Source organism: Corvus moneduloides, chromosome 15 (assembly GCF_009650955.1).
Source record: "Corvus moneduloides isolate bCorMon1 chromosome 15, bCorMon1.pri, whole genome shotgun sequence".
Lineage (NCBI taxonomy): Eukaryota > Metazoa > Chordata > Aves > Passeriformes > Corvidae > Corvus > Corvus moneduloides.
Window position 1 is genome coordinate 9,700,086 of NC_045490.1, and position 24,976 is coordinate 9,725,061.

The 24,976-nt window shown below is 40.4% G+C and overlaps 2 protein-coding genes across 5 annotated transcripts in view; one reads left to right on the forward strand and one right to left on the reverse strand.

Annotated features, from left to right (window-relative positions):
- SEC24A (SEC24 homolog A, COPII coat complex component) lies at window positions 1-24,009 on the reverse strand. Its single transcript, XM_032124521.1, has 23 exons — window positions 23,605-24,009; window positions 18,309-18,830; window positions 16,722-16,880; window positions 14,982-15,059; window positions 14,498-14,664; window positions 13,740-13,912; window positions 12,651-12,753; window positions 11,749-11,875; window positions 11,300-11,409; window positions 10,814-10,926; window positions 10,042-10,160; window positions 9,346-9,401; window positions 8,819-9,025; window positions 8,402-8,522; window positions 7,694-7,852; window positions 7,009-7,182; window positions 6,814-6,924; window positions 6,249-6,424; window positions 5,089-5,226; window positions 4,337-4,441; window positions 4,105-4,197; window positions 3,495-3,598; window positions 1-3,103 (listed from the first exon to the last, which is right to left on the reverse strand). Exons 1-23 carry the CDS (start codon window positions 23,987-23,989, stop codon window positions 2,989-2,991), a joined length of 3,615 nt encoding a protein of 1,204 aa, XP_031980412.1. The 5' UTR covers window positions 23,990-24,009; the 3' UTR covers window positions 1-2,988.
- Window positions 23,986-24,976, forward strand: part of SAR1B (secretion associated Ras related GTPase 1B) — a 14,644-nt gene continuing 13,653 nt past the window's right edge. Inside the window, exon 1 of one of the 4 annotated variants that reach the window (XM_032124522.1) lies at window positions 23,986-24,077. The gene's annotated coding sequence lies outside the window, so the exon portion shown is untranslated. Of the gene's footprint in view, window positions 24,180-24,524; window positions 24,553-24,976 lie in introns of those variants that run through there. The other 3 variants (XM_032124524.1, XM_032124523.1, XM_032124525.1) reach the window with 3 other exon arrangements.

The window sequence follows — 24,976 nt, forward strand, 5'->3', positions numbered from 1 at the left end:
TGAGTTCTTTCAATTAATTTTATTGAGTAGCCAAATCTGATAAATTAGCACAGATAAAATAAGCATTTGCATGTGTTACAAATGACTTTTTACAGGAATAAAACAGTGAAAATTACAAACTGTAAAAAGGAGGACAAGTAAATCCTGTCTCAAATTCAGAATGGGGAAGATTTATAACTTCATACTGAAGATCAAATGTTTGAGTTCAGAGAACAAAGATTTAATATTACAATATTATACACTACTTTACAAAATTAAACTTACTATAAGGATTACATCCATAATAGTAAACAGAACCTTAAAATCACATTTACTGGTCCCTTAACAGCCATTCTGCATCTTTGATTAAATTCTGTTAAGAAATTAATTCTAAATAAAAGTGAATCATTCTACTTATTGCAACACAGTCTGTGTGGACTTAAGACTCAAATATATTAAATTTAAAACAATAATGAAAGCAAAGTAAAATGGATGGTAACAATGTTGGCTGAACACTAATGTGTCAAATACAGAAACAGTTTTTAAAAAGTGTCCAACTACAAAAATAGACACACCTCTACCACACATTTACAATGGTAGAGTTGTCGTGCTGAGATCTAAGTACCAGAGCCACTCTTGCCTACTTTTGCAGTCCATCTTCAGTGTCCTCATTTTTCAATTGTATGTAAAAATGAGGAATCACAGGTAGTGTGTGTGTGAATGTTTCCTGTATTGCCATTACAGGCAGTACAAGTGAACCAGCAGGCCTTCCCCACTGCAAGGGGATAAACTAACAAAGTTCAATACAGAATTTCTTCCAAAGTGAAGAGAACTCTGAGGAGGTTCATCTGACTCATTTATCATGTTTTGCTCCGTAAAATTTAGGGACTCAAATTCAAGCTTGTTAACTGCCACAAAGACTGGCATCTTCAACCATTAGTCTGGTGTACATAAAGCAACGAGGCCATCTCGAGTGTTTATGTTTCTTAAAAAAAGGGATATAGTAGCAAAATACAGTCACAGTAAGAAACAGAATTTGGGTGGGCTATTTGATGCAAGGATGGTTTTCAGTTCAACATCTGAGTGATAATATACCCAAAACACAAGGTTTAGGGCAGAACCTATGCAAGTGCAGAGGTTCCATTTATGATTTAAATGAAGAGACCCCTTTTCCCCTCCCTGGAAAAAAAAAACATACTGTCAAAACTTAAAAGAAACCTCTTCACTATGACTAGAAACTGTGCAATTCTCTGAAAAGCAGTTCAAGTAAATATATTCCTGTTTGCTACAGAAGCAGCAGACAGGGAAGCTTAAATTGGTTCTATAATAATGTTTTCATGCTGTTTTAGCATTGTTCTGAACTTTAGCTTCTTGTGCTCAAGGAACAAGAACAATTTCTCCCAAGGAACTCCTCCTCCCCTAAAGTAAGGCAACTCCTGACAATCATGTGCAGCTATAGCTTGAAATGGGAGCAAATGTTTACCCAAATGTTGACCCTACTGACATTTTTATCTCCAAATGTCCTAAGCACAGTACATTTGACCACTCGCAAGTGTTTTACCTCTTCAAGTTACTTGCCCCAGAAAGTTTTGCGAGACCTTTAAGTTTACCACTATTAAATAAAAAAAGCAAGCCAAGATTTTTCCATATGCAACACTTCCATGGGCATTGGGATACAGTAACTTATATACTCTTTACATTGGTAGCTATCAATGATAGCTTAATCTTCAAAACAGAAAAACTATCAATACACTTCTATAAAATTATTTAAATATTTTTTGTATATAAATTTTCACTTCAAGTCTGATGTCAGCTTCAATCTGTAGCTCTGGCAGGATCTGAGAGTATAGTTAAAGCTTTTATTTGGTGCACACTGGCCTTAGACCTGGGCTCATTACACAGCTGCAGCAAAACCCCCTTTTTTTCAAAAACTTCAGGCATTTCTGCAACCACATACAAATCTTCAAATGCAATATGATAACTTTATTCTTGGAAAAATAATTTCCAATTTTCTTGTCAGAATATTCAATGTCACAGACCAACATTTGGTCTGAAGTGCTACCAACAAACTTGCTTCAGAAACACACCAGATCTGAGGGGCTCAACATTCCTAATGTCAACAAGAGCCAAAAGTCTACTGAACATAAACCAAACAAAATCTGAGATAACCTTTCTTGCCCTTCCCCTCCCACACCATTCATAAAATTAAAATTAAAACTATTCCTTCTACTGAAGAAAAGCAAAGCTTACCATCTAAGTCTACTTTTGCTGCCAACTCAGCCAACAGCTTTTTAAAATCTGTCTCATGTAGGGCCCACTCTTCCCCATCGTTTTTAAAATTAGAATACTGACTTATTAATAGCTTCAACAAATTCATCCACCTTATCCAGGTTAAGCTTACCTTTAGTCCTATTAGCCATAATCCAATCCAAGCACTGGATTCTACACTTCATAAGCATTTGTTCATTTCACAATGAACACTTCTTTCATTGCTACTTTAAGCATTAAGATGAACATTGAGATGCTGTGCCTGTAATCACTGGATGCACTTAGAAAGAATTTCCCTGCAAATCATGATCAGTATTGTGAGGTTTTATATCTAGCAGAAAGAAAAAAAAAAAAAAAAAAAAAAAAAAAAAAGCAGAAAGTTACAGAAATATACATTTTGAACAACAAAGAACTCTTTATTTTACAAAATGTATTTCACCTTTGCAGTATTGCCTTTGTAAATGTACTTCATGCTGCAACTACTTATAGTAAAAACACAATTTGCAGCAAATTAAAGGTGCTCAACCAGTTCCAACAGTTTGATTTTCTTTTAAGGTACAATATTATGTAGTTGCACATTTGATTCTCAGATGTGGTCCTTTATTTGCTTTAGTTCGTTGAAATCACAGTGAGAACTTCTCAACAACTGCCTCAGGCCACAGATTTAATGAAGATATTACAAGCACAATCATTCTTTACTGCAAAATCTTTCCTTAAAGAAGTGAGCCAAAGGCTAGTGTTTCATTTATTCACTTGCTGCTGTATATGAAGGAGAAATTCATAGTATGATAACGCTGATTCTGTTCTGTCTTCAATCATATTTTGCAGAAAACTTGATTTCAATGGACTCTCATCCCTTAAAAACAAAAACGAAAGTGCTTGAGTGAAAAAAACATTTGCCAAGGGCTACTGTGCATTAATAAAGTTACAGGTCAAGTGGCAAGACATTTCAAGAGCTTAAGAACATATGAAAAGAGGATGTCAAATAGCCCTTAGTAGCGATTAATCCTAATAAGTGCTCTTACCAGCATTTACTTCACTTATCTGACATTAACTAAACATTCTCCTGTGACATTTAGTCTTTTGACATTCTAATTTGAGATAACTCATAAGTCATACAGTCAAATCTGTCAGCACAGCACACACTATCATTAAGAATTCCATTAAGAAAGTTCAGTATATGATATCCAAGTATGTATTGTTAACAGGTTGCTGAAGAAGCAAGAAGACTGTTAAAAACCGCTTACTTTATTATATATAGTATAGGAAAGAAAGGTCTCTGTTCTCTCAGCCAAGAAATGAAAGCTCGTGTTCTGATGGATTCTGCAGTTTCAAGTTCTGGGAGATGTGTCTGAAAGGCAAAGGGTTTCATTAATACAAACAGGGTGTTTTTCAGAAAAACAGTAAAAGGAACACTTGACCTAGCCCAACTCATTAGGCATAAAGAAAACCCAGACAGATACATTTTGTGATGTATAGTTTCAGTCTTGTCTTCTTCAAAAGGGCTTGAAACAGTCAAGAGCCCTAAACTGCTATCAGCTGTCAGAATGGTAATGACTGAACTGTGATTGATTCCTGTTTTGTTGCAGAAACTAAAGGATTTCCCACTAACCCACTGTGCTCACTGTTTGCAAGGGTTCTTAGTCCGCTCCCACAGGTCCGAGAAAATCATTGTCAGCCTCTTCCTACTGTGTTTTCATAGGGAGAAACTCCAAGAGGTAACAGAAATTATTTCTTTCCTTGAATCTGGATCTATACCACTAGAGGGCTAATATCTGAGTAGTGGTATTTTAATTCTCATGCAGATGATATTTTGGCAGCACTGTATGACTGATGTACAGCAGAGCAAGCACGTACCATATTCTGTGGTATTGAGCCATAATTTGGAACTCCAAGGACTTGGCTGATAAAGCCCTGCCCACAGTTCTTTCCGATCCACAGAAACATCACCTGAAAGACACCCATCAATAACAACATTAATCCAACCCAAAACACGCCTCAGCAGTCTTGTACATATTTTGGGTTCTCAAAAAGAACACACCAAGTAAATTTGGATGCTTTTTAAAATCCCCACCACCACACAACTTACAGAGCCAGCATCCATAAGATAAGCACCATCCCTACTCAGCTTCTCCACTGACAGCTGGAGAAGGGGTGGCTGAGGTATAGTTCTGTCATTTATGTTAAGAGCCCCCTAAAAGAAGGAAGAAGAAAAACAGTGGTTCACATCTTGTTGCAAAGAAACAGAAGAGAATGTTAAATAAGAGTAGGATCTATTACACTGAATACTGGAGCTGGAATGTTTTTCTCAGTTTAACTAAAGTCAAAGTGCATAATTTGCTAATACATCCTAAAGTTTTATTAAGAGAGGATGAATTTCATCAAATGTATCTTAGTTAATTAGTTCTAGAACTGGAATATCCCATTTGTTGTGTACCAAATATGTGATTTCTAAAATTGTTCAGGGTTTTACATAAACATTCCCTGCTTTCAAAACTTCTTGACATTTTAAAATAAAGGAAGCTACAAAGGGACAAAAAACACATTATGATATCTTAATGTATATGGGATTTATAGCACAAGATAATGACACAAGGCAAAGATGAAATAAGTTAGAAAAAACCTTCCCCATCCATCCATAGCAAAGCACAGCTTCTCTCCAGAATTCATCAATCCAGTTCCAAATAACAAATTCATAAATGCAACAAGTGGGAGAATATGAAACATTGTATTTTAGCTGTGCAGCTTTAATATGGAAAACTTGGGAGATTTTTAACATTTACTTTCACATCACACAAATCTTTGGGATCAAACTGGTTATGTAGCAAGGCAAAGACTCACCTCATCTGTGAGATTATCAACTCTGTACAGACTGGGATGCGTCATGAGCATGAGGTAAACAAGGGGCTGGTTTTTCACCTGACACATGGTAAAGATGCGTTCATCCAAACGTGTGTTTGTCCCAGTTTGAAATGCTTTCTGCAAAAAATCAGCCATTTAGTTTAACCATTAAAGCAAAGCAAGATAAACTGAATTTCACACATCACCTACTGCTTATTTCTAACTTACTTAAGTTTTAGAGATGTGCCCTAAGTGTTTTCTCATGGTCTTTTACTTCTGCTATTTTACTTCTCCATAGTTCTCTTCAAGTGTTTCACATATAAATCATAGAAGTCTCATTATTCCCATTTCTGGATTTTAGAATTAAGCTCGACCTGGCACCATCAATCCTTTCTAGAGAGCACTACAGCTGAGATGAAAGCACCCTGAAATATATCTCTCTAACACGCACGTCAAAAATGCTACCTGATGAAATTTAAAATAACTATTGGAGCAGTTTACAACTGGCTTCAATGTACAGAATCCTAGGTCTGTATTTAAAGGAAAGAAATACTGCTGGCTTGTTGGGACCAAAAATACAGCTATAAATCAAAGGAGGGCTCACTCCTCCCACTTGACTGGGTCAAATGCTTATCAAGCCTTTCACATAAAAAAGCTCAGTATGAACATGCTGGTTAATTCCTAATCAAGATGTATGAATCCTAAACTTCTCTTTGAAACAGAAAACCAGTTCATCCAACACTTAAATGACTTAAAGTATCAGTTCAGGGAAATTAAATTTAAAAATACTTCCATTGAGCAAATACTGTGAAATGCTTTAAACCTACTGCAAGAACAGCCAGCCAACTCCCTCTCTGCCACCCACCCAACTCTCTTCTAATCTGCACTGAACTGCTGTGTGGATCTACATTTCCAGAAATGCACAAAAATGAGATTCCTGAGAAAACACTATCATCACTACCCTGACACATTCTCTTCACCAGTCAGTGTCTATTACTTTGCTCTTCCAGTGCTTAAAACATTTGTACTTTTGGTTTTACACACACTTCTGAATTCTCGCTTTTAAACTAAATCATTCTCCATCAAAGAATTGTCCTTTTACTTCAGGCTGACCTGCCAAACAGAATAACCCTCTTGCCTGGCTTCCTTTCCCCTCTTACCTGTTTTAAGAGTGCCAGTATATAAAGTGGGAAGAGCCGCAGCGAGTGTGGAGCTGTGAGCCCAGGCTGTTGGATGCTCAGCACGGATGAGCGATAAGCAGCTAAAGAATCTATCACTGCATTGACCAAGGCATCCCGAGCATCGCTCAGCGTAGCAGAAACGGAGCGGTCCACAGCTAAACACAGAGTACAAGGCTCACATAAGAGGGGTTTCCTCCCTTGGCAGGAATACAGCCACATACATTAACTTCTCTCATTTTATCATATATGTTGATGCATCTTAAGCTTTTACTACATTCTAGGGTAAGTCATGTGCTTCAGAAAAAAGCTGGGGGCTCATGATGATGCACCAGGCTAAGCCTAAGTCCAGGTGACCATACACAGCTCTACTGATCCTCCACCTAAGCCAAGCATTAAAACCAAAACTCTCTTAGGTTTGCAACTTAGAAAGCACTCTTAGAACAAGGGAGAACCTTTTCTTCTAATGCCACATCCCAGAGGATTATTGCTCAGAGCTTTAAGGATACGATCCACGCATATTCAAACAAGCTCTTAGCACACTCACCCATGTTGGCTAAGAGCCCTGTGATGGCCTGCACATCTGCTCCTAGGTACACATCACTCAGTGTTGTGACAACAGGTAAGCACATGGTGTGGACACGAATTCGTCTTTCACCTGCAAGAAAAGAAAACTGTAGCCTCCATACTTGTTTTATGGAACAACACTACAAATGCCACTGTTGGCTCAGTCTAACCTTACCTTTGCTGGAGGTGTACAGGAGAGCTGACTGAAAAGAAACAACTTGCATATCAGTAAGACTCTCTTCCACTGACATTTGCACAGCATATCCTGCGTCTGGGTTTACATTGGGTAATGACAACAAGTCTGTAGATCGTACAAAGAAGTTCCCATGGAAAGTATGAATGGAGAGACCTACAAGATAATAATGAATCAGTTTGGATTTTATAGCTGTGAAGTACAGGTACCATACACAGTTCTGCCATCAATGTAGATGATTCTGTATTGAAATGTTCCCTCTCAGTGAAATACATTATCTTCAGAAAAGGTAAATACCGCAAACTGACTACTGATCCAAAGAATCCATAAAGCCTAGCAGAAGGTGGGAATTAGCAAGGCAAATCAATGCACAGTAGTAGAAAGTATCTAGATTATAAAAACAGTCCCTTGCTGAAATAGCAGTCCAGCAAAATTTCCAGTTTTGACCATTATAAAATGGAACTTGGATGCCAGAAAACACACTGCAAATACAATCTTTAAAAAACTGTCTTATCCCTGGTACTGAATTTTACTTTTCTAATCTTTGCCTTTTAATCATTTAAGATTACAAAATAGCTAGAATACCAATGAAAACGTTCTCAAACAGATGCAAACACCCACTTCCCTCTTCTCCATCCCTCCAAAATCTAAGAAGGTGAATTCAGACCTTTGGTGCATCTTATCCTCATGACAGCTTCAAACCCAATTTTTCTAGTTAAATATCGCTTCAGTTCTTTTTGCAATTTCTCCACCTGGACAGGGTTGTGTTTATGATGGTAAGACTGGTAGTAGTAGACACTACCTGCAGAATACCTTGATATGCAACCTGAAACAAAACCAGCATACATTGTAGAGTGCAGACAGTTGCTGCTGCAGTCTTTAAATTATTAAATTGTTCACACCTGCAAATCACTCAGATACACAGTTACAGACCTGCCTACAGACACAGATGTAACTGTATCTCCTAGTATGTGATAGTTTCGGGTGTGAAATAATTTTCTATTGACCTGAAATTGCTGTCACTTGAAAGTTTGGTTAAATAGAGAAAAGTATTTAAAATGCTAATAAAACTTGCTCTAAAGAAAATTACACTGGTGGCTAAAAGGCATAAAAAGAAAGAAAGAATTTCAGCTACTTATATCAGTAGCACAAGAATCCTGACTCACTAAGGGAGGACACGAGACTAAGTAGGTTAAATCAGGACTGAATGATTACATTCTATTCACTGTCACTGCTCAGCAAGGATAAGTTTGCATCTTGACACACTAGATTAGTTCAAGTCAGGTTCATCTACTAAATATGAATGCAGATTCTAATGTAGCATTTGCTCAAAATACAAGAGTTACATGCCCCAAAACAGGTTGATACGACTTACCTAGAGAAGCCAAGTCAGAATATTGCCCACTAAGAAGAAATAAATCCACTGCAACCTGTTGCCCTGAGCAGTCCAAGGCCAACTTCTTGTAAAAATCAGTCGATGGTGTCAGATGTATGTCCTGTTAACACAGTGGAGTATTACAAAATACAAAGCAAATTCAGATTGATTCATACATCTATTGCCTGTTTTCAGGGACACTAATAATCAATTCTACATCATTGATTAAAAATATCTTATTTTAAAATATCAGGTAATTAATTTGTGCTTATATTGCTTGGTTTTTCTTTTGTTTTTTCTACTACTTTAACAAAGGATCAAGACAAGCACAAAATTAACCCAGAAGAGGCAATCCCAGAACCACCTACATGCACAGAACAGGGTTGTTAGTACTCTCAATCTTTTTGCTTTCCGAACCTTTGCTGTTGCTCTTTGGTTTGGCTCTTCTCGTGACTTTAGTGCTCCCATTCCCACAGATGGGAGCTGTGTCTGGAAGACAGTGATTCTACCTCCAGTAGGGGACATCAGTTTAAAGGCAGCCTGTAATGCAGGCCCCAGAGCACTCTGAGTTTCCAGGGACTTAGTAAACATCTGTGGCAATGTCTTCAACAGATCTTGAATCAGCTGCAAGTGAGAAAACAGTATTAGGCCTATGAGTTTTCATGGTTTTCTACCTTATTTAGAGTTGATTGCTGAACATAACCAAGTATTAACACTTCTAATATTAAGGTAGTAAAGAGAAAGTCCTAGAAAAATTGAAGTACTGTCTTGTTTCAGGTTGGCAAGAATTTACAGTGACAGAGATGAAAGACCTCTTTTTTTTTGCCTCACACCTGGCATTTGAACAGCAGGTGTTAGTGAGCATTAATTAATCAAAAAATTACCAAACATATCCCCATCTATGTAAATGTCACTAGTTATGTAAGAAAGTCCTTGCTTCTTACCTCTTTATTTTCATTTAAATTTACTAATAAGTTTTCCGGCATTGGTATAAATACATCTGAAAGGGAAAAAAAATTACTTGAGTTATCTTTTAAAAACACATCAAGCTTTCCCTGACTTTATTTGCCAACCATCATACTTACTGGAAAAAATACACAGTATCAGTGTATTAACCCATGTAAACATAATTATGTTGATTTCTTTTTTTTCTCATAAGCATTCCTGTGGCTAGAATCCCATGTTAGAGTAGCAATAACCGGGCTGAAGGATAATCAAGATTATTAAATAAAATCACATAGCGAATATTTCCAGTGTTCATTCTACCCTGCCCAATAACATCCGGTGAAAGGTGACTTGAAACAAAAGGCAGAAGGACAAGCACTAAGCACCAGCCACCAGAAAATCTATAGAAATGTATCCAGCATCAGTATTTGGGATTTCAAGAGGAATCTAGAGAATTGTACAAATTAAACTAGAAGTTAGGAAGGCTGTCTTCATGTTTGAAGTCATGAGCAGCCACAGCATTGCTCAGACATCAGGGATATATCTTCATAAACTCACACATATGGTACTTCTGAAGTCATTACTAGAGAGATTAATGGTGTGATCTAGAAACTCCCACCAGATACATATTTTTAAAGGCTGTCATTACCAGAAGTCATTAATAGGTACTGATGACAAAATTCATTTCTGCATACCTTCAATATCTGAAACTATAAGCATCTGAGGCTGAGAAAGACCTTCCTGAAGACTGTAGAAATGGATTGTGCTGTCAAACGTTATGAAGCCTATTTTTGTTCTAGTGTTCCCAGGAAGCCTGAAAATGAGACATATGGTATTCAAAGAGATGAAATTTCGTTTCTGCAGGGCTTTTTTTTTTTTAACATCCACTGCACCTCTCCATGGTTCTTACCAAGCAGTTAGCTTAACAGCTAGACTGCAAGAACTTCACTAAGTGATTTTGGACAGAACAAAAGCCACAACAGAAAAGGAACTCATGGTAGAGTCACCTAGCAGGTATGTGAAAACCTTTTAAGAGGGTAATCAGCAGTAGAAGAAAAGGAAGAAATAAACTGCAAAATACCAACTAGTGTTTATATAAGTTCAAACATTTTATGAAAAGTTTATTAGATGTATGACTCTTTTCAGCAAATACTTATCTAAATCTCAGGTTTTAAAAAATACAGTTCAAAATATATCATAAACATGATGCTTATATTCTTTTGGGAATTGGTGAAGCATGTAGGAAAGAGTCAGACTGAAAATCAAGCCTCAAAATTACCCTTTACACTGGTGTAGCTGTGATGGGAAAAAGACTACAGCTTTATGGTACATTTTAACACAACACTGGCCATTGCTAACCCACACCAGGAAATTTGTCTTCCAGACAGAAAGGACTGGCATGTTGGTGTCTATCACAAGTTTCTTAAGAGGAATGAAAATTGGAGATTTTAAGAAAAAAGTACTTACGAGTCAAGATTGTCTAACAAGGTCTGGCAGACTGTATTCAAGTATCCTGTCTCTATTGCATTGTGAGAGACATCAAACACAAAGAGGTACACGGGCGGCTGAGGTGGACGCAGCTGAGCAAAGAAAAGATTACCTTTAATTTTCAAATAGCATTTGTTAGATTGGGTTTATTCCTTCCAATGCAAGTATAAACTGTTAAAACAGCACGCAGATGATAGCTAAAATTTCTGAATGCATTTGCCTCTTATTTGGTAATATCAGAATTCTAGTTTTCTTCAGAAGAGACCTACATATTCTAAATACAGAACAACTTTGACATAAACGTTTAGAAGTGAACTCTCTGAAGTTCTCCCCATGAGTTCTTGGATACACTCCTTAAGGCAACAGCTGTTCTACTGAACTGGAAAGCATGCTCTGAAACAAAGCTTTCTCTGACTTCCCTCTGAAAATAAAACAAAAGGAAAGAATAAGTAAATAAAGCCTTACCATGTATTCAGATGGAGCCATAAACTCAATAGTAGCATTCTGGACTTCAGGTCTTTTATGAGGTTCTCCATAAACTCTTGTCACAGGATTATACAGGAATTCTTCAGGAACTATGCAGATATGTTTATATATTAGTATTTCACAGTAGTATTAGCTGTGCTGCATTTTAAAACAAATATATCAACTCTTTTGTGGCTGTTGGGCAACACGTGGAGAACTACACTAGGCAGTATAATTCACTTACACTTGTCACCTTCAAGGGTACCCTGAGGGACCACTTGGGCTTATTGTGTTTTGTTAGGGACGCCACTATCGCTGGGAAACATTTCTCATGACTCCCAGAGTGACTGACAACAATCCCCCTACTGATGTGGCCAACAACACTCCAGTCTCAAAGGCCAAGGTGGAAAAGGTTAATTGCAACACTTCAAAGCCCATTTAAAACTTACCATCATTCACTCTATAGCACAAATTGCATTTCCATCTCCTTTGGTCTAGGAAGCTGACAAAAGGGTTAATGTACGTCCGGCAGGAACGGCATCTCACAATAATACTGGAAGTGACCACTGGCAATTGCTGGAAAAGAAAAGCTTCCTGTTTTAAAGCACCCTCACCCTGCAGCTGTTCACTTGTGGTAACACCACCACCTACAGTGTCCTGGCTAGTGAGTCAAAGCATCCTTGTTGAAAGGAGTACTTCTGTATCCTCACAACATCCCCACAATTCCTTAATACAACAGGTAGGAACTGAGCTCTAACATATTTGACTGCATACATTCCCTTTTCAAGCCTCTAAACTCTTGAATTTTACACTGATGGTTTAAGCCTAAGTCCTGCACCCAATACAGATCAAAAAGCAGGGGAAAAAAAGCCCACATCTTTGAAAAATTAATTAAACTGGGAAAAAACCCCAGTGTTTAAGAGAGACACTGCTAAATTCAAAGTCTCCTGGCTATCTCATGACATCCAAATCCCTTCAGTTTTGTCAAGTCTTGAGTTTAGTACTAGATCTGAAATGAGTAACTACAACTGATACATGACAACCTGGAATTCTGATGTGTTGCCTTCTATCATAGTCCAAATTCTGTGCTGCCTTCAAGCTTTTTGTTTTTTGAGGTTTGGGAGGGTTTCTTTTTTATTAAGAAGTGAGACCTGAAGGTTTAAAAATGGTAGGGACAAATAATTCAAAAAAATTGCAGTGATCTGTATGGAAGAAGGAAACATCAGTTACTATGGTAGTTCTTCTGGGCTAAGATACCTGCCCTTGTTTTATAATTCATTGTCCATTGTCTGGACTCTAGTAAAGGCATAGTTGATATTTCAGCATGTAAAGTTTTGAATATTTCTCATACCGATAAGTCTTTGAAAGGATGAAGCAGGAGCCCCAAAGGAAGTTTGGCTTTATTCAATAAGGCCTGAGTTTGAGGAATGTTAGTCAGGGTACAGCGGAACAACCTACATGGAGGACAAAGGGTTATTTTCAGAGGCTTTCAAATAAATTATGATTTCAGTAGTACAGTATATTTTTCTAGAGCTGTTGATGGTGAATTTCCATTTCCAGATAAAAGATCTTCTCCATCTCTGTCAAATAATTTTGTTTCTGTCTGAGCTTGACCCACAGTACATACTTTGAGTTCTTATTTTATACAAATACTCTTTACACAGAACTGAGTGTCATTTTAGTCACTCAAGTCAAAGTTAAGCCTAACAATACTCAAAGTTGCACCAAATCTTTATATACTAAATGCTATTTTGGAATAAATCAGAACTGGCAAAGTTTAAAAAGCGGTTTTAAAAACTTAGTAACTATAAACAACCCCACAATCATTTCCTGAGTCTTGAGCACTCAGCAGCTTCCACAAAGTGCACATGTATGTGGCAGTTTTGCAAATCCTGTCCAGCTTGTTTGCATGAACAACGTCACAAAGGCACTGTTACTTCCTTTATCTACCATAAAAATATTTGCAAAGCAGGAGTCCCTGGCTATACACACTTTGGTTGGTCTCCTCAGAGAGGATAGTTGATTAACCAACTGCCAGCCTCTTCTTTGAAATTTCATTTGCTCCATTGTTTTAAATGGTTACTTTCAATACAGAGGTCACCCATGTTTCTTCATGCACAATCTTTTTGGTGTACCTCCCCTGGCTGAATTAACTCTCATTTTATATCTTCTCATCCGTACCCACTGCCAGGCATAAAATTTTTGTACTGTACCTATCTGTAGCTGCTCTGCAAGCAAACTTTTCCTCATACTTTCTACACAGATGATTTTTCCCTCTTCAAAGTTAAACCCACTTACTGCCTTCATCTTAACACAGTGAATCCCATTTTCAATATTTTCTTCTCATAAAATTAAGAAAATATTTTGTGAAATTATGTTTATAAGTAGGAATTTATACTTCTATCTATTTTGATGAGTTATAGCAAATGCATAATCTTACTCAGGGTTGCAGTTGAGCTTCTGGATGTCTTCATGCAAGTTGGGGACAGGAGCCTTCAAGAGGGTTGTGGGAAGAATATTTCTTTCTTGAAGAAGATTCACAGGTCTTAACCCTTCCTGCTGTAGACTCAGGCCACCCATTGATGCAGTTAAGTGATTAGGGCCCAGGGCAGGCTAGAGTCAAATAATATTTCAAAAATTAGCACCAATTATTTGGATGAAACCCACAGTCCATTTAAAAGTCCATTTGAGTTTGTTTTGCTCATGTACTAACTGCCATTGCACGCATATATTGTCACATGAACTTGACTTATGCATGTAACATAATAGAGGGAAAAAAGTAGCATAACATGGCTATAAAGCTCTTGAAATACAGAGGCTCAGCTGATGAAAGTGTTGGTCAGTTCACTTTGAAAGTTCAGGGGAAAAAAACCCAAATACTTCAGCTAATAATAATAACAATGCCAGGGAAGAGAAACATGCCAAAAGCAGCTGAAAGTTTCAAAAGAAACATCCTGAACAGATACAAGGGTGAAACAATTCACAAAGAGCTGGCACATGGCTTTTCCAAACTGGTACCAAGTCATAGGCAAAAGCATTCATTCTGGGCTATGTCTGTCCTCTTGAACAAATGGTGCCCAAACAGGGAACAAAAGAAGAAGCACCCCAGGGATGCACAACACACACCAATCATCACTTTTCTTTACCCACACCCCCCCACCAGAGGTAGTACTGAGATAAAAACCAGACAATCTTTACCTGGTGGAAATGTTTTGATCCATCTGGGTATTGCAAAGTAGATGCATTCATTCCTGGTGCTCCAGGTGGAGAAGTATGTTGGTAGCCTGGAGGTAAGGCAGGGTAGGAATACCCAACACTTCTATTCATTTTAAGATTCGGGGCTGCAGGAGAATGATGTGGAGTTGCTGGAAGCAGAGTAGACATACTTAATTGCTGAAGAACTGTATCTTACTTGAGGCATTAGTGCAACAGGAGAGCTGCCTGTTTAGTTTCTAAGAGTAAAAAATACAGCTCCTGTCAACTTTGCAAAGGTTTTCTCACCCGCTTTACATACTACAGGCAAAGACATGCTAATTGTCAGTGCTTCAAATTTTGTATTTAGCTTCAAGACAGGCATTGAACCAAGTACATATGTTTCTACACAAATGATTAAACTTCCATCTTTCCCAGACTCTTAGAAGTTCCATAATAATAACAACCATTTTTACTCCCAAAGCCTTACCCATGAGGCCACCACCTTCAATTGCATCGTAGCTGTTTTGCACTACAGACCCATCAGTGGCAGCAGATCTGGCATCACCTTTTAAGAAAAACAACCACAGGAAAAATTTGCACAAGTTATGAATAAGTTTCAATGAGGTAATTGCAAAAAAAAATCCTACTTGCTGGATGAATATTAAGACAAGCATAGTTTGAATCTACTTTGGTTTTGACCCAGGATGAAACTAAATTAAATATACACTTTGGCCTCTTTCTCACACACACATCCCCTGCAGAGGTTACCTCAACAACGGACATTCATAAAACATCACAATCTTTTTTTTTAAGGAAAACAAAAGTCCCTACACTTCTGGTTGAATAATCTTTTACGATTCCTTTAGATTAGGGATTTGCCACAGCTTCCAAGCCGACATGCAGTAAAGGGTATGGGGACACTCCCTCCTCAGCAGAGGAAGTCTCTTTAGGCTAGCTGCAGTTTTCCAAGTACCCTGAAGAACCTTTTCTACTGATAATTCACAAAAACACCAAATTCCTACGCTTATACACTTAGTCCACTACTGCTCACCAAACAGCAACAGCTCTGACACAGTTACATACCAGTCAAGATAGAAATTCAATCTAAGACAGGAAAAACCTTGAAACTCAGAGAGTGCTCCCAAAGAACAGTTCTTGGTAAGTCAACTATGTCTAAATATACTAACACAACTATATATTGCGAAGGAGAAGTAGGTACTCTATTTTTATTACAATTTTTTATTAAAATCTTCAAAGATGACCCAGTAAAAGGAACTTACATTACACACTGAATCTTGCTAGCAGCAGCCAACCTGCTTCATAGACTAAACATATTTATCTCTCCAGGACTCTGAAAATGTTTCTCTTCATTAAGAAGAAAATATTTTCTAAGCAAAAGCTGTTTCTAATGCATTTCATACATTCCAAACTAAGCTAAATCTCAATATACTATTACTAGTATATTGAGCTACCACACACAATAAACTGTCCATGTGAACATGCAAGGAACCAACAGCTTTGACAGAACTATGTATGTAAAAATAAAGCTGCCGACTCGCACGTGGCCCCATCTAGCATGGGCACTAAATGCCAAACAGCTGGAGTCTGTCTGATACAGAGCCCTGAGGAGCTCTTAAACAATGACATATTTGTGCAGGGCCCACAGGAGACACAAAGTCAGGTATCTCTCTACAACAGCTGACACTTCACAGCCTCTAGTAACTTCCTTCAGAAAACCAACAAATGCAAGATGTACTGCTTCAGTGATTTTACACAGAGAAGAATAAGGTACAGCTACATAAACAGCAAAGAAATGCAAGGTCCACATTTTAGCTCTTGCTGTAGAATGAACAATACAGGGAGTCATACATTGATTTCTGTCCTCACAGCAGTCAGAGATGCAGAGAAATGAGAATTTCACTATCGCTTTATACCACAAAAAAGGAAAACGCAATGCCAACTACAAGAGACATGGCCATGTAAAACAGCACTTGGAAATTTATTTTTAAGTGTTAATTTCTTAAATTTTATCAATGTCTGTCTGCAAGAAGAATTTTTCCTCTTTCCAGGTCCTTACCTGCTCTTTTCAGATTAAATCATTAGTATTGTATTAGTATCAATTTTACAATTTGAGTCTCTAATAGAACAATGTGTTCGACTTTGAAGGTTGTATATTACAGCAAGTTGCCATGTTTGAATTCAACATAAAGAGCAAATTGTTTCTTACCTTCTTGGTTTGCAGCTGATTTTAGCAGAGACTGTGCACTAGGTGGTCCTGCTATCGCTGCTGATGGCCTAGGTGGACCACCAACTGGTGGAGGTCCTAAAGGTGGCCTTGGAGGGTGGAGCGGAGTTAAAGGCTGAGTCACTGGTGGAGGTGCAGTTCCTATAAAGAGATTAACTTTTAGGAGAAGTTTAACCCAGCTGAAAAAAGTCACAGAAATTTTGTTACAAAAACACACAGATTGAATTCTAAATATTCCTGTTATTCAGACGATGAACAGCATAAGATACATAAATCTAATATGTGGGTAGAGGGTCTCAACTGCAGGTTGTTTCTTTCATGCTTTTCTCATTCTGGATTCCTGTAGCTACTGATTTCTTTCAGCTTTTTGTTGCTATTGCTGGCAAGAATGTCAAGATGTACTGAAAACATCCCAACTTTATAACTAAGTCTGGAGTGATCACCAAATAAGCTAACTTATTTTTAAAAGTGATCATTGTTATACAAAAAAATATCAGGGAAATTGCTCAGGAGGATTGAATGGATATAAAAATTACTTATTCCAAACACTTGCTCTCATTTCATATGCCACCTTCCAAAATTTCTCTGCATTTTCCTCACTAATTTCAAAGTAATAACTGTTTATTCCAATTAAGTGCCAGAAATAGTTTCATAAATTCTGTGAGCTTAAGACATTTTGAACATCGTAACAAAATTAGGCAGGCATATAACAAAAAAACCTAGCATCTAAAAATCTCTAATGAGGCTAAAAGCACTTCACAAGAAATATTATTTGCTTTTACATGGAAAATATTTCTCTACCTAAGTCCTGTTTGCATGCTCAGTCAGAAAAAAGCTGTGTAACAACAGACAGCAGTTTGGCAAAGAGAAACTTGAGTATTAACTGTGTTTCCATAATAATCACAAGTTGCACAATAGAGCTATTTAGTGTTAGAAAAGCTTTTACCTCTGCATATACCAGCAGTCAAGCAGCAGGAACAAAGTCTCCTACTTTTAGAGTACTTTCTGAAGACTGACAATTATCATTAAATGTGAAAATTACAAGTTTGGGGGAAGGAAGCTTTCCATTGAACTGACCTCTATTTCAACAGCACAGAATGCTTTTCAGTTTTCTTTTCAGGCTGTGCTCCAGTTATTTGCATCAACCTGACTAAGGCTGTTCAGAAAACTACCTGAATCAAGTGCTTACAGAAAATCCAACAATATGACCATGCTCACTAAACAGAACTAGTTTTCAAGGGTGAAGTCCTGAACTGAAACATGCTAGTGCTCCAACAGCCACCCCAGGAAATGGTGAAGGTCACAGAAACAGCATCACCCACAGACAGCATCCCAAAACAATGAGACACTATTCAGGAGTTATCTGCTCCAGCCAGCTGAAAAACCCAACCTGTGCACAGAACTTCCATTTCTAACCCAAAGAAAGCATCCATGTATTTCTGATGGGTGTATCTGCTTTGACAATCTTCCACAAGCAAAACGTCACTGCAGAATCAATTCTGTATTCATTATTTTAAAAAAAGTCATTGAAAAATGGACATTGGTAAGATATAAAAAAGTTCTGGTTACCTGGCTTCATGTAGCTGTTCTGCAGTGAAGGACCCCCCGGAGAAGCAGCATATTGATAACTCCCTGGAGGATTTGTACTTCCTGATAACGATGACGGTGGCTGAGCTGACCCTGTCCCAGGCACATGAGCCAAATGGCTTGTTTGAGCCCCAAGTGGCTGACTCACAGGAGTCGGGCTGTACTGCCAGTTTGAAAGCACTGGTGGACTGGCTCCAGGAGGAAAGCTTCCAGCAGATGATACAGCTGCTGAGTTCTGTAATGCAGGTGGCAGCACTTGTGGAACAGGACCTGGTTGTTGTACTGGTGACCCGGAGAAAGCTGCCACTGGTGGTCTATTGAGAGTCTGGCCAGGTCCTTGGTAATTGTTTAACTGAGAAACATTCTGAGAGCCACTATAGCTATACTGTCCAGAAGACTGATGTGGAGTAACCTTTGCTGGCATCTGATGGGAGAATGATCCTGGAACCGCAGGGCTGTATCCCTGGCCATCTGCGGAATGCATCAGCTGATTTTGAATGGGGCCTGGAAGGAAAAAAAAACCCACACTCTTTAGGAAGCCAGTGCTGTGTATCACTTCTGAAAATAAAAGATGTTCCTGTGAATGTCTTTCCTTAGGATTTTATTAGAGTCCAAGCCATTTTTAATTCAAACCATTAGGTGTAACAGAAGTACTACAGCAAGGGACATGAATTTGGCAGTATTTTGCTATCAACACTTAGATCTTTGTTTTGTTTTACAGTGACCTTGCAATCACTAAGCATTCCAGTACCATCCATGCTCCTGGATTGAAACTCACACAGGATCCCATTCCAGTCTTCAGAAACCCCCAAAAGCAAGCTGCCCACAGAGGAGCACTGTTCCACACCGCTGGCAGTAGCACACATGAGCAGACCGAAAGCGGAAGATCCATTGCGTAAGAACTCCATTTCACATGACGGCTGACACCACAGCTTACCACAACTCACCGCCAGCCAAGTGCCAGCATAGGTCACTGCACTACTTCTCAAGTGACAGAGTTAATCTATGAAAGTTTCTGCAGTTAATTTAGTAAGAGAATTATTCATACACACACTGCTCATGTGAGTGGCTAACTGGTCACCAACACAGAATGAAGGATAAGGTTATCATAAAATAATTCACCAGTCAGGAAAATAAAACTTGACAGATTAATGATGCTCTTTGTGCATTTGTTGGTTGGTATAAGTGAACTAAGTTTTACTCATTTGAAGAAAAAAAGTTGAAAAAAAGGCTAATAACTCTCCAAACAGTAAACAACATTGGCAAGAGCACGATCAGATTCCTGCTTTACAGAGGAACAGGTTGACAGAATCCCATGGGATTTCCAGTGCAGTAAGAGCTCCATCAAGAAAGATACTACCACAGGTTGTTCATACCATTGCCACAAAATGGACCTCCTGAAAAGAGACTATCAATTTTCAAGTGAAACCCTTCTGAGCAGAACACACTAAATACTGCAGGCCACAGCCAGCCATGACTCCTTCACACTACCAAAACACTTTCCAGTGTTGTATCATTCAGTTCAGCCAGTCACATTGTGGCTCTCCTCATCCCCTAAAAACACAGCTTAGATACTGGAGACATTACACACACACAGTTACACATTAAAACAAAGAAGGCTCGTTTCCTATAGAAACATAATGGCTAAATTCTGAAAGGTGAGCAAGTTCACATTTTCAAATTAAAGCAACTCACACATTTCTGACAATAAATTAAGCAAAATGCAGAATACATTGAAATTCTTAATTGGGACAAACACTGCACTGATCATTCAGCTCCTCATTCCCTAGAAAAACTCAGGCTCTGGGTCACACACAGCTGTTAATTCACTGACTATTGCACAGGTCCATATAACTACTACAGTGCCAGTGATCTCATCCTCGCTGCTTCTTATTTGTGCATAAAAGGTACACACCATATTATTCTCCAACCATTAATTTCAAAATGCAATTTATCATTCAGTTAGGAAATCCAGTTATACTCTGCGGTCCTTACAATGCTGCTCATAAATATTTGCAATTAAAAATTCTCTAAAATCAAGGGTGTTTAAATAAAAAGCTCAGAAAGATGAAAATGCTTACAGTTATGAGTAATGTTCAAAAACTACCCTGCAGTGTATCAGATGGGTTTCCAACAATGGATTTACAAACCCCATTGGCAATTGAACTTGCTAACTTTAAAAATTATGAATTCTTATCAAATCTTCTGACTGCATCTGCACAAACACTGATATAACATCATCACTATAAACCGTAAGAAAAATACAGAACAAATACAAATTAATTTCATAACTTGACTTTTCATCTTAGGGCATGACTGACTATCCCAGGCAGAAATCAGAGTACTTGGATTGCTCTCTTATGCACTATTTTCCCTGCTTGAGGATAAATCAGTGGAAGTGAGGTGATATCAAAAACTGACGTACATGATATTTTCTATGGCACCTTATGCAAAAATAAAAATCAAATTCACCACAGAACAATGTTCCAATTTCAATTTTTATTTTTAAAGCCAGAAGCACAATGAAGAGTCTTGATACCCTCATGTAGTAGTTAATGTTTCCAAGACAAGTGTGCATAAAGCTGCCAAAAAAGCTACAGAAATAGCACTAAGGGGCAAAACCCCTTTACAGAGAGTTTCACAGTGCACAAAAAACTTTTCAGGACTTGCTGTTTGGTTGCTGCCAGATACCCATCTTGACCTGACCTCTTTACTGAGACCCATCAAAAAGTATCTACGCTATTCAGCTTTCCCCAAATGCTGCTGGTTTTCTGTGGAGCCAAAAACAAACAAGGAATTCTGTGTGGACTGAAGAGCTACTTCACCTACACAGCAGCAAAACAGCCAACACTTGAAGACCACTGAAATTAATTAGTAATAGAAGAAAGGCCACCTATTTAACAACAAAAGTCTCCTCTACAGCAACACAAGGCCATTTAATATTTCTCAGAGATCAGGAATAGCACCAGAATATATATGAAGGTTGCTTGATGGTTTTATAAAATGGCCAAAGTACTAACATGGAAGGCCAGGATCCAAGTAATATTTTCCACCACACAGAATTTTACTGTCCCCTACTCCAAGCCAGTTACTCAGCACATCACTTTGGCCAGCCACAGGCTCTCCAAGCTCCAGGGAGATGCAAAGATAAACACTCTGAAAAGTTACATCCCAACAGATGCCATGGGACCAGTCACCACCAGTGTCCACTTAGGCTGACTCTGACTCACTGGACTCCAAACCCAACAGCTCCTAAAGCATCTCATGACCTCAAAGTACTGTGTTAAGGTTATCACATGAGAAGAGCAAAACAGTTCTAAAAGAATTGTTTCTCTTTCATGTTTGCACTTCAGATCTATCAACTGGAAAGCAAATTAGACACCTGCAATTAAATGAGTACAGAATACTGGTCCTATTAAAAGACAAACAGAAATGAAGGAGAGGAAGGTTGTTGCTAAGCAACACAATGCTCTGTGATAAACAATTTCCCGGGCAGCACACGGTGCTGCTGTGACAATTCACTGCCTTGGTGGACACGCAAGCTCGGGGAGTTACCTGCTAACACTTCAGCAAGCAACAAGTTGCGAGGAAGGGCTGACAGCTATAGAACAATTTATCATCCTGCTGACAGTTTTCTTTCCTCACAGACCACTGTAAGCACCACTACAGCACTAAGTATCCCTAAAACTATTCTATAAAGCTTTGGGATTAGTATAAAGGTCAAGGATCACAGCACCTTCACAACATATATTTTAAGCAATGCTATGAGCAGTCTATGCTTGAACAATTTGATTTATTTCAAAGGCCAGCAAGCCAAACCTTATTTCTAACATACTATAACAATTGTTTAATTTTATTACCTAGTATTTGCATAACTCTACAATTCAGTTCTTTATTTTTCATACACCTGACGGCTGAGTAGCCTGAAATTCCTCTTTCTCAACTGCCTCTCCATAACTTCCATTATGTGCTTAATCTGACACTAGGGAAATCAGCAAAGTAAATAAATAAATAAAGTAATGCCAGTCTGTAAATCAACCCACTCAGTTACTCCATTAGCAAACACTCTCTTTGTACAGTCTCTGCTCAGATCATAAGCTCTCCAGAACAGAGCCTCTCTCCACACGACATTCATATTCTTCCCACTGTCTTGACCATAGAAGCAACTACACAGTTAATTGCAAATTGTCGTTTTGCTGATGACTTTGAAGAAAAGCAATAAACATACTGTGCAGGAGGAGGGGGAAGAAAAATCAAAAGATCTCATTATAACTGAATTGCTTATGATGCAGCACAGCTACTGAAACACATAAGTGTATAATTAAGGAAGCAAGTGCAGAGGATGCAGTCTGTGTATGTGAAATCAGGAGACACTTCCATCAGCACAGATTTGCACTCATGCAACAAAAACAGACACAGAGACAAGGCTGGCCTTGAATTTCTTATTCCTGTCTTAAAACGCTGGCTAGTAAGTTCAGTTTCACCTTCAATATCTCGTCTTAAAGAGATGCCTTTTGAGGGGAAGAAAGTAATCAAGACTCTCCCAGTTTGCAGCACAAAGAACCAGATAATGTCGGCTTTACGAGAATGACAAGATAAGAAAGCCCCGCTGCACCGCAGGCTGAGCTCAGCGATAACCACAGTGCCACACGTACAGCTCCGTTCCAAAGGGTGAAACCTCGGCTGTGTCACCCGTGTCACCGACAGGGGCCCACCCGGGCCAAGGGGCGGTCCGGGGCAGCTCGAGCCGTGCGTGCTACCCCAGCAGCACAGACACGGGCTCTCTGAAAGGCGCCGTCGTTCATACCGACAGAAAAATTTACTCGGGGATGCTTCTGCCATGAAAATAAATCACAACGAAGATTTATTTTGCCTAATGAGCCGCTCTGTGTTTTCCTCAGTGACACTTCGGGCAGGGCCCGGTCCGATAGCACCTCACCCCTACTCCCGGGGTCACACAAGGAGCTCGGCATCGCTGCCGCTCCTTTCCTGCTTTCCTCCCTAATTCAGCTGTGTTTCGCCCCGGGCCGCGGGTATCCGGGCTGCAGGAGGGCACCACCGAGCTCAGCCGGGTGTAACCCAACGACCCGGGCAGCGAACGGATCGTCCCCGGAACCCACTACCCGCGCTCTGCTCGCGGGCACCGGTCCCCTGCCCCCGCTGCCCCAGGGCGAAGGGGCGCAGAGCGGCCTGGGCCCGGGGGAAGCGCCGCGGGGCGGGAGCCGTCCCTGCCAGGCCCTGTCCCGCGTCGAGCCCCGCGGCCCTGCCCCGCACTCACCGTTGCTGTAGGGCTGCTGGCCGGCGGGGGCCCCGGCGGGCTGGGCCATGACTCTGCCGGGTGCGCTCGGAGCCGCCCGTGTGGCGGCACCGGCCCGGGCGGGGGGGATGGACCCACCGGAACTGCCGGGCGGCGCGCGCAGCCGCACTGCGGACACGTGGCACTTCCGGGAGCGGCTCTGCGGCTTAGGGGCGGGGCCATGGGCGGGGCTGGCTGGGCAAGAGGGGAGGCGGACCCGAGCGGAGCGGAACCGAACCTTGACGAACACGACCGACTCGCACCGAGCGGAGTCGAATCTAGACGAACCCAGCCGAAGACGACCCAGCCGAGACGACGCCCGCGCATCCGAACACAGCCGAGTCCATCCGAACATAGCCGAGTCCATCCGAACACAGCCGAGCCCAGCCGAGTGTGTACGCCGCGGGCGCCGGTGCCGGAAGGAGCCGCGGGGGGCGGAGCGGGCGCAGCCGCGGGTGAGTGTCGGTGTCGGTGTCGGTGTCGGTGTCTGTGTCTGTGTCTGTGTCTGTCGGTGTCGGTGCTGCCTGAGTCCCGGAGCACCTGAGGCTCGGCGGTGGGTGAGTGGGGCGGGCGGTAAGGGGTCTGTCCGTCCCGGCCGGTGGGAAAGCCGGGCGAGCCCCGCAGGGCGTCGGGCCGTCCCCGTGTCCTGCTGAGAGCGGCCTCCGTGCCGCGGCTGGGCCTGGCCGGGGGTCCCTGCGCTCCCCGAGAAGCCGCGGCCTGCGCGGGGCCACGGGCAGCGCGCCGCGAGGGGGTTGGGGGCGGGCGCTCCCCTCCCTTCCCTCCTATCCCTTCTATCACCTCCCTCTTTTTCTCCCCCCGGCTCAGTCCTGGGGGCTGCTCGGGCCGCTGGGAGCACCGTCCGGTCCGTGAGGCTGTCACGGTGCTCGCAGGTCCCGAGCAACGCTGCTTCAGTGGGTCTGAGATGGTGAGGTGCGTTAAGTAACCCCATAACCCACAGATGCCCTGCAGCCTCTCTGGGCAGCCATCTGCCACGTTGTATCGACCTGGCAATACTTGCTTGAAGTATTGTTATTTCTTCAGAAGTTACTGCTTTTAAGGGTTTTGTTCATAAGTCAGTGAATGGCTGCAGCAGCCCTGCAGTGAGGATGTGCTCTGACAGCTGGGCTTTGTGAGCCAGGGCTGGCTAAACCTCTGCATCAGGTGCCCTTAGGAACTCGTGTGTTGTGGTGCTGTCTTCACCGGTAAACTCTGCTGTCTCGAAGATGAGTTGCTGTCAAAAATATTTTAAAATACTAAAGAAAGTCTATGCCATTACCTCATTTTTGAATTCTGTGCCTTTCCTTAGCTTTTAAAATACAACTCTGAGTGCAGTTTCAAATTGAAGAATAAACTG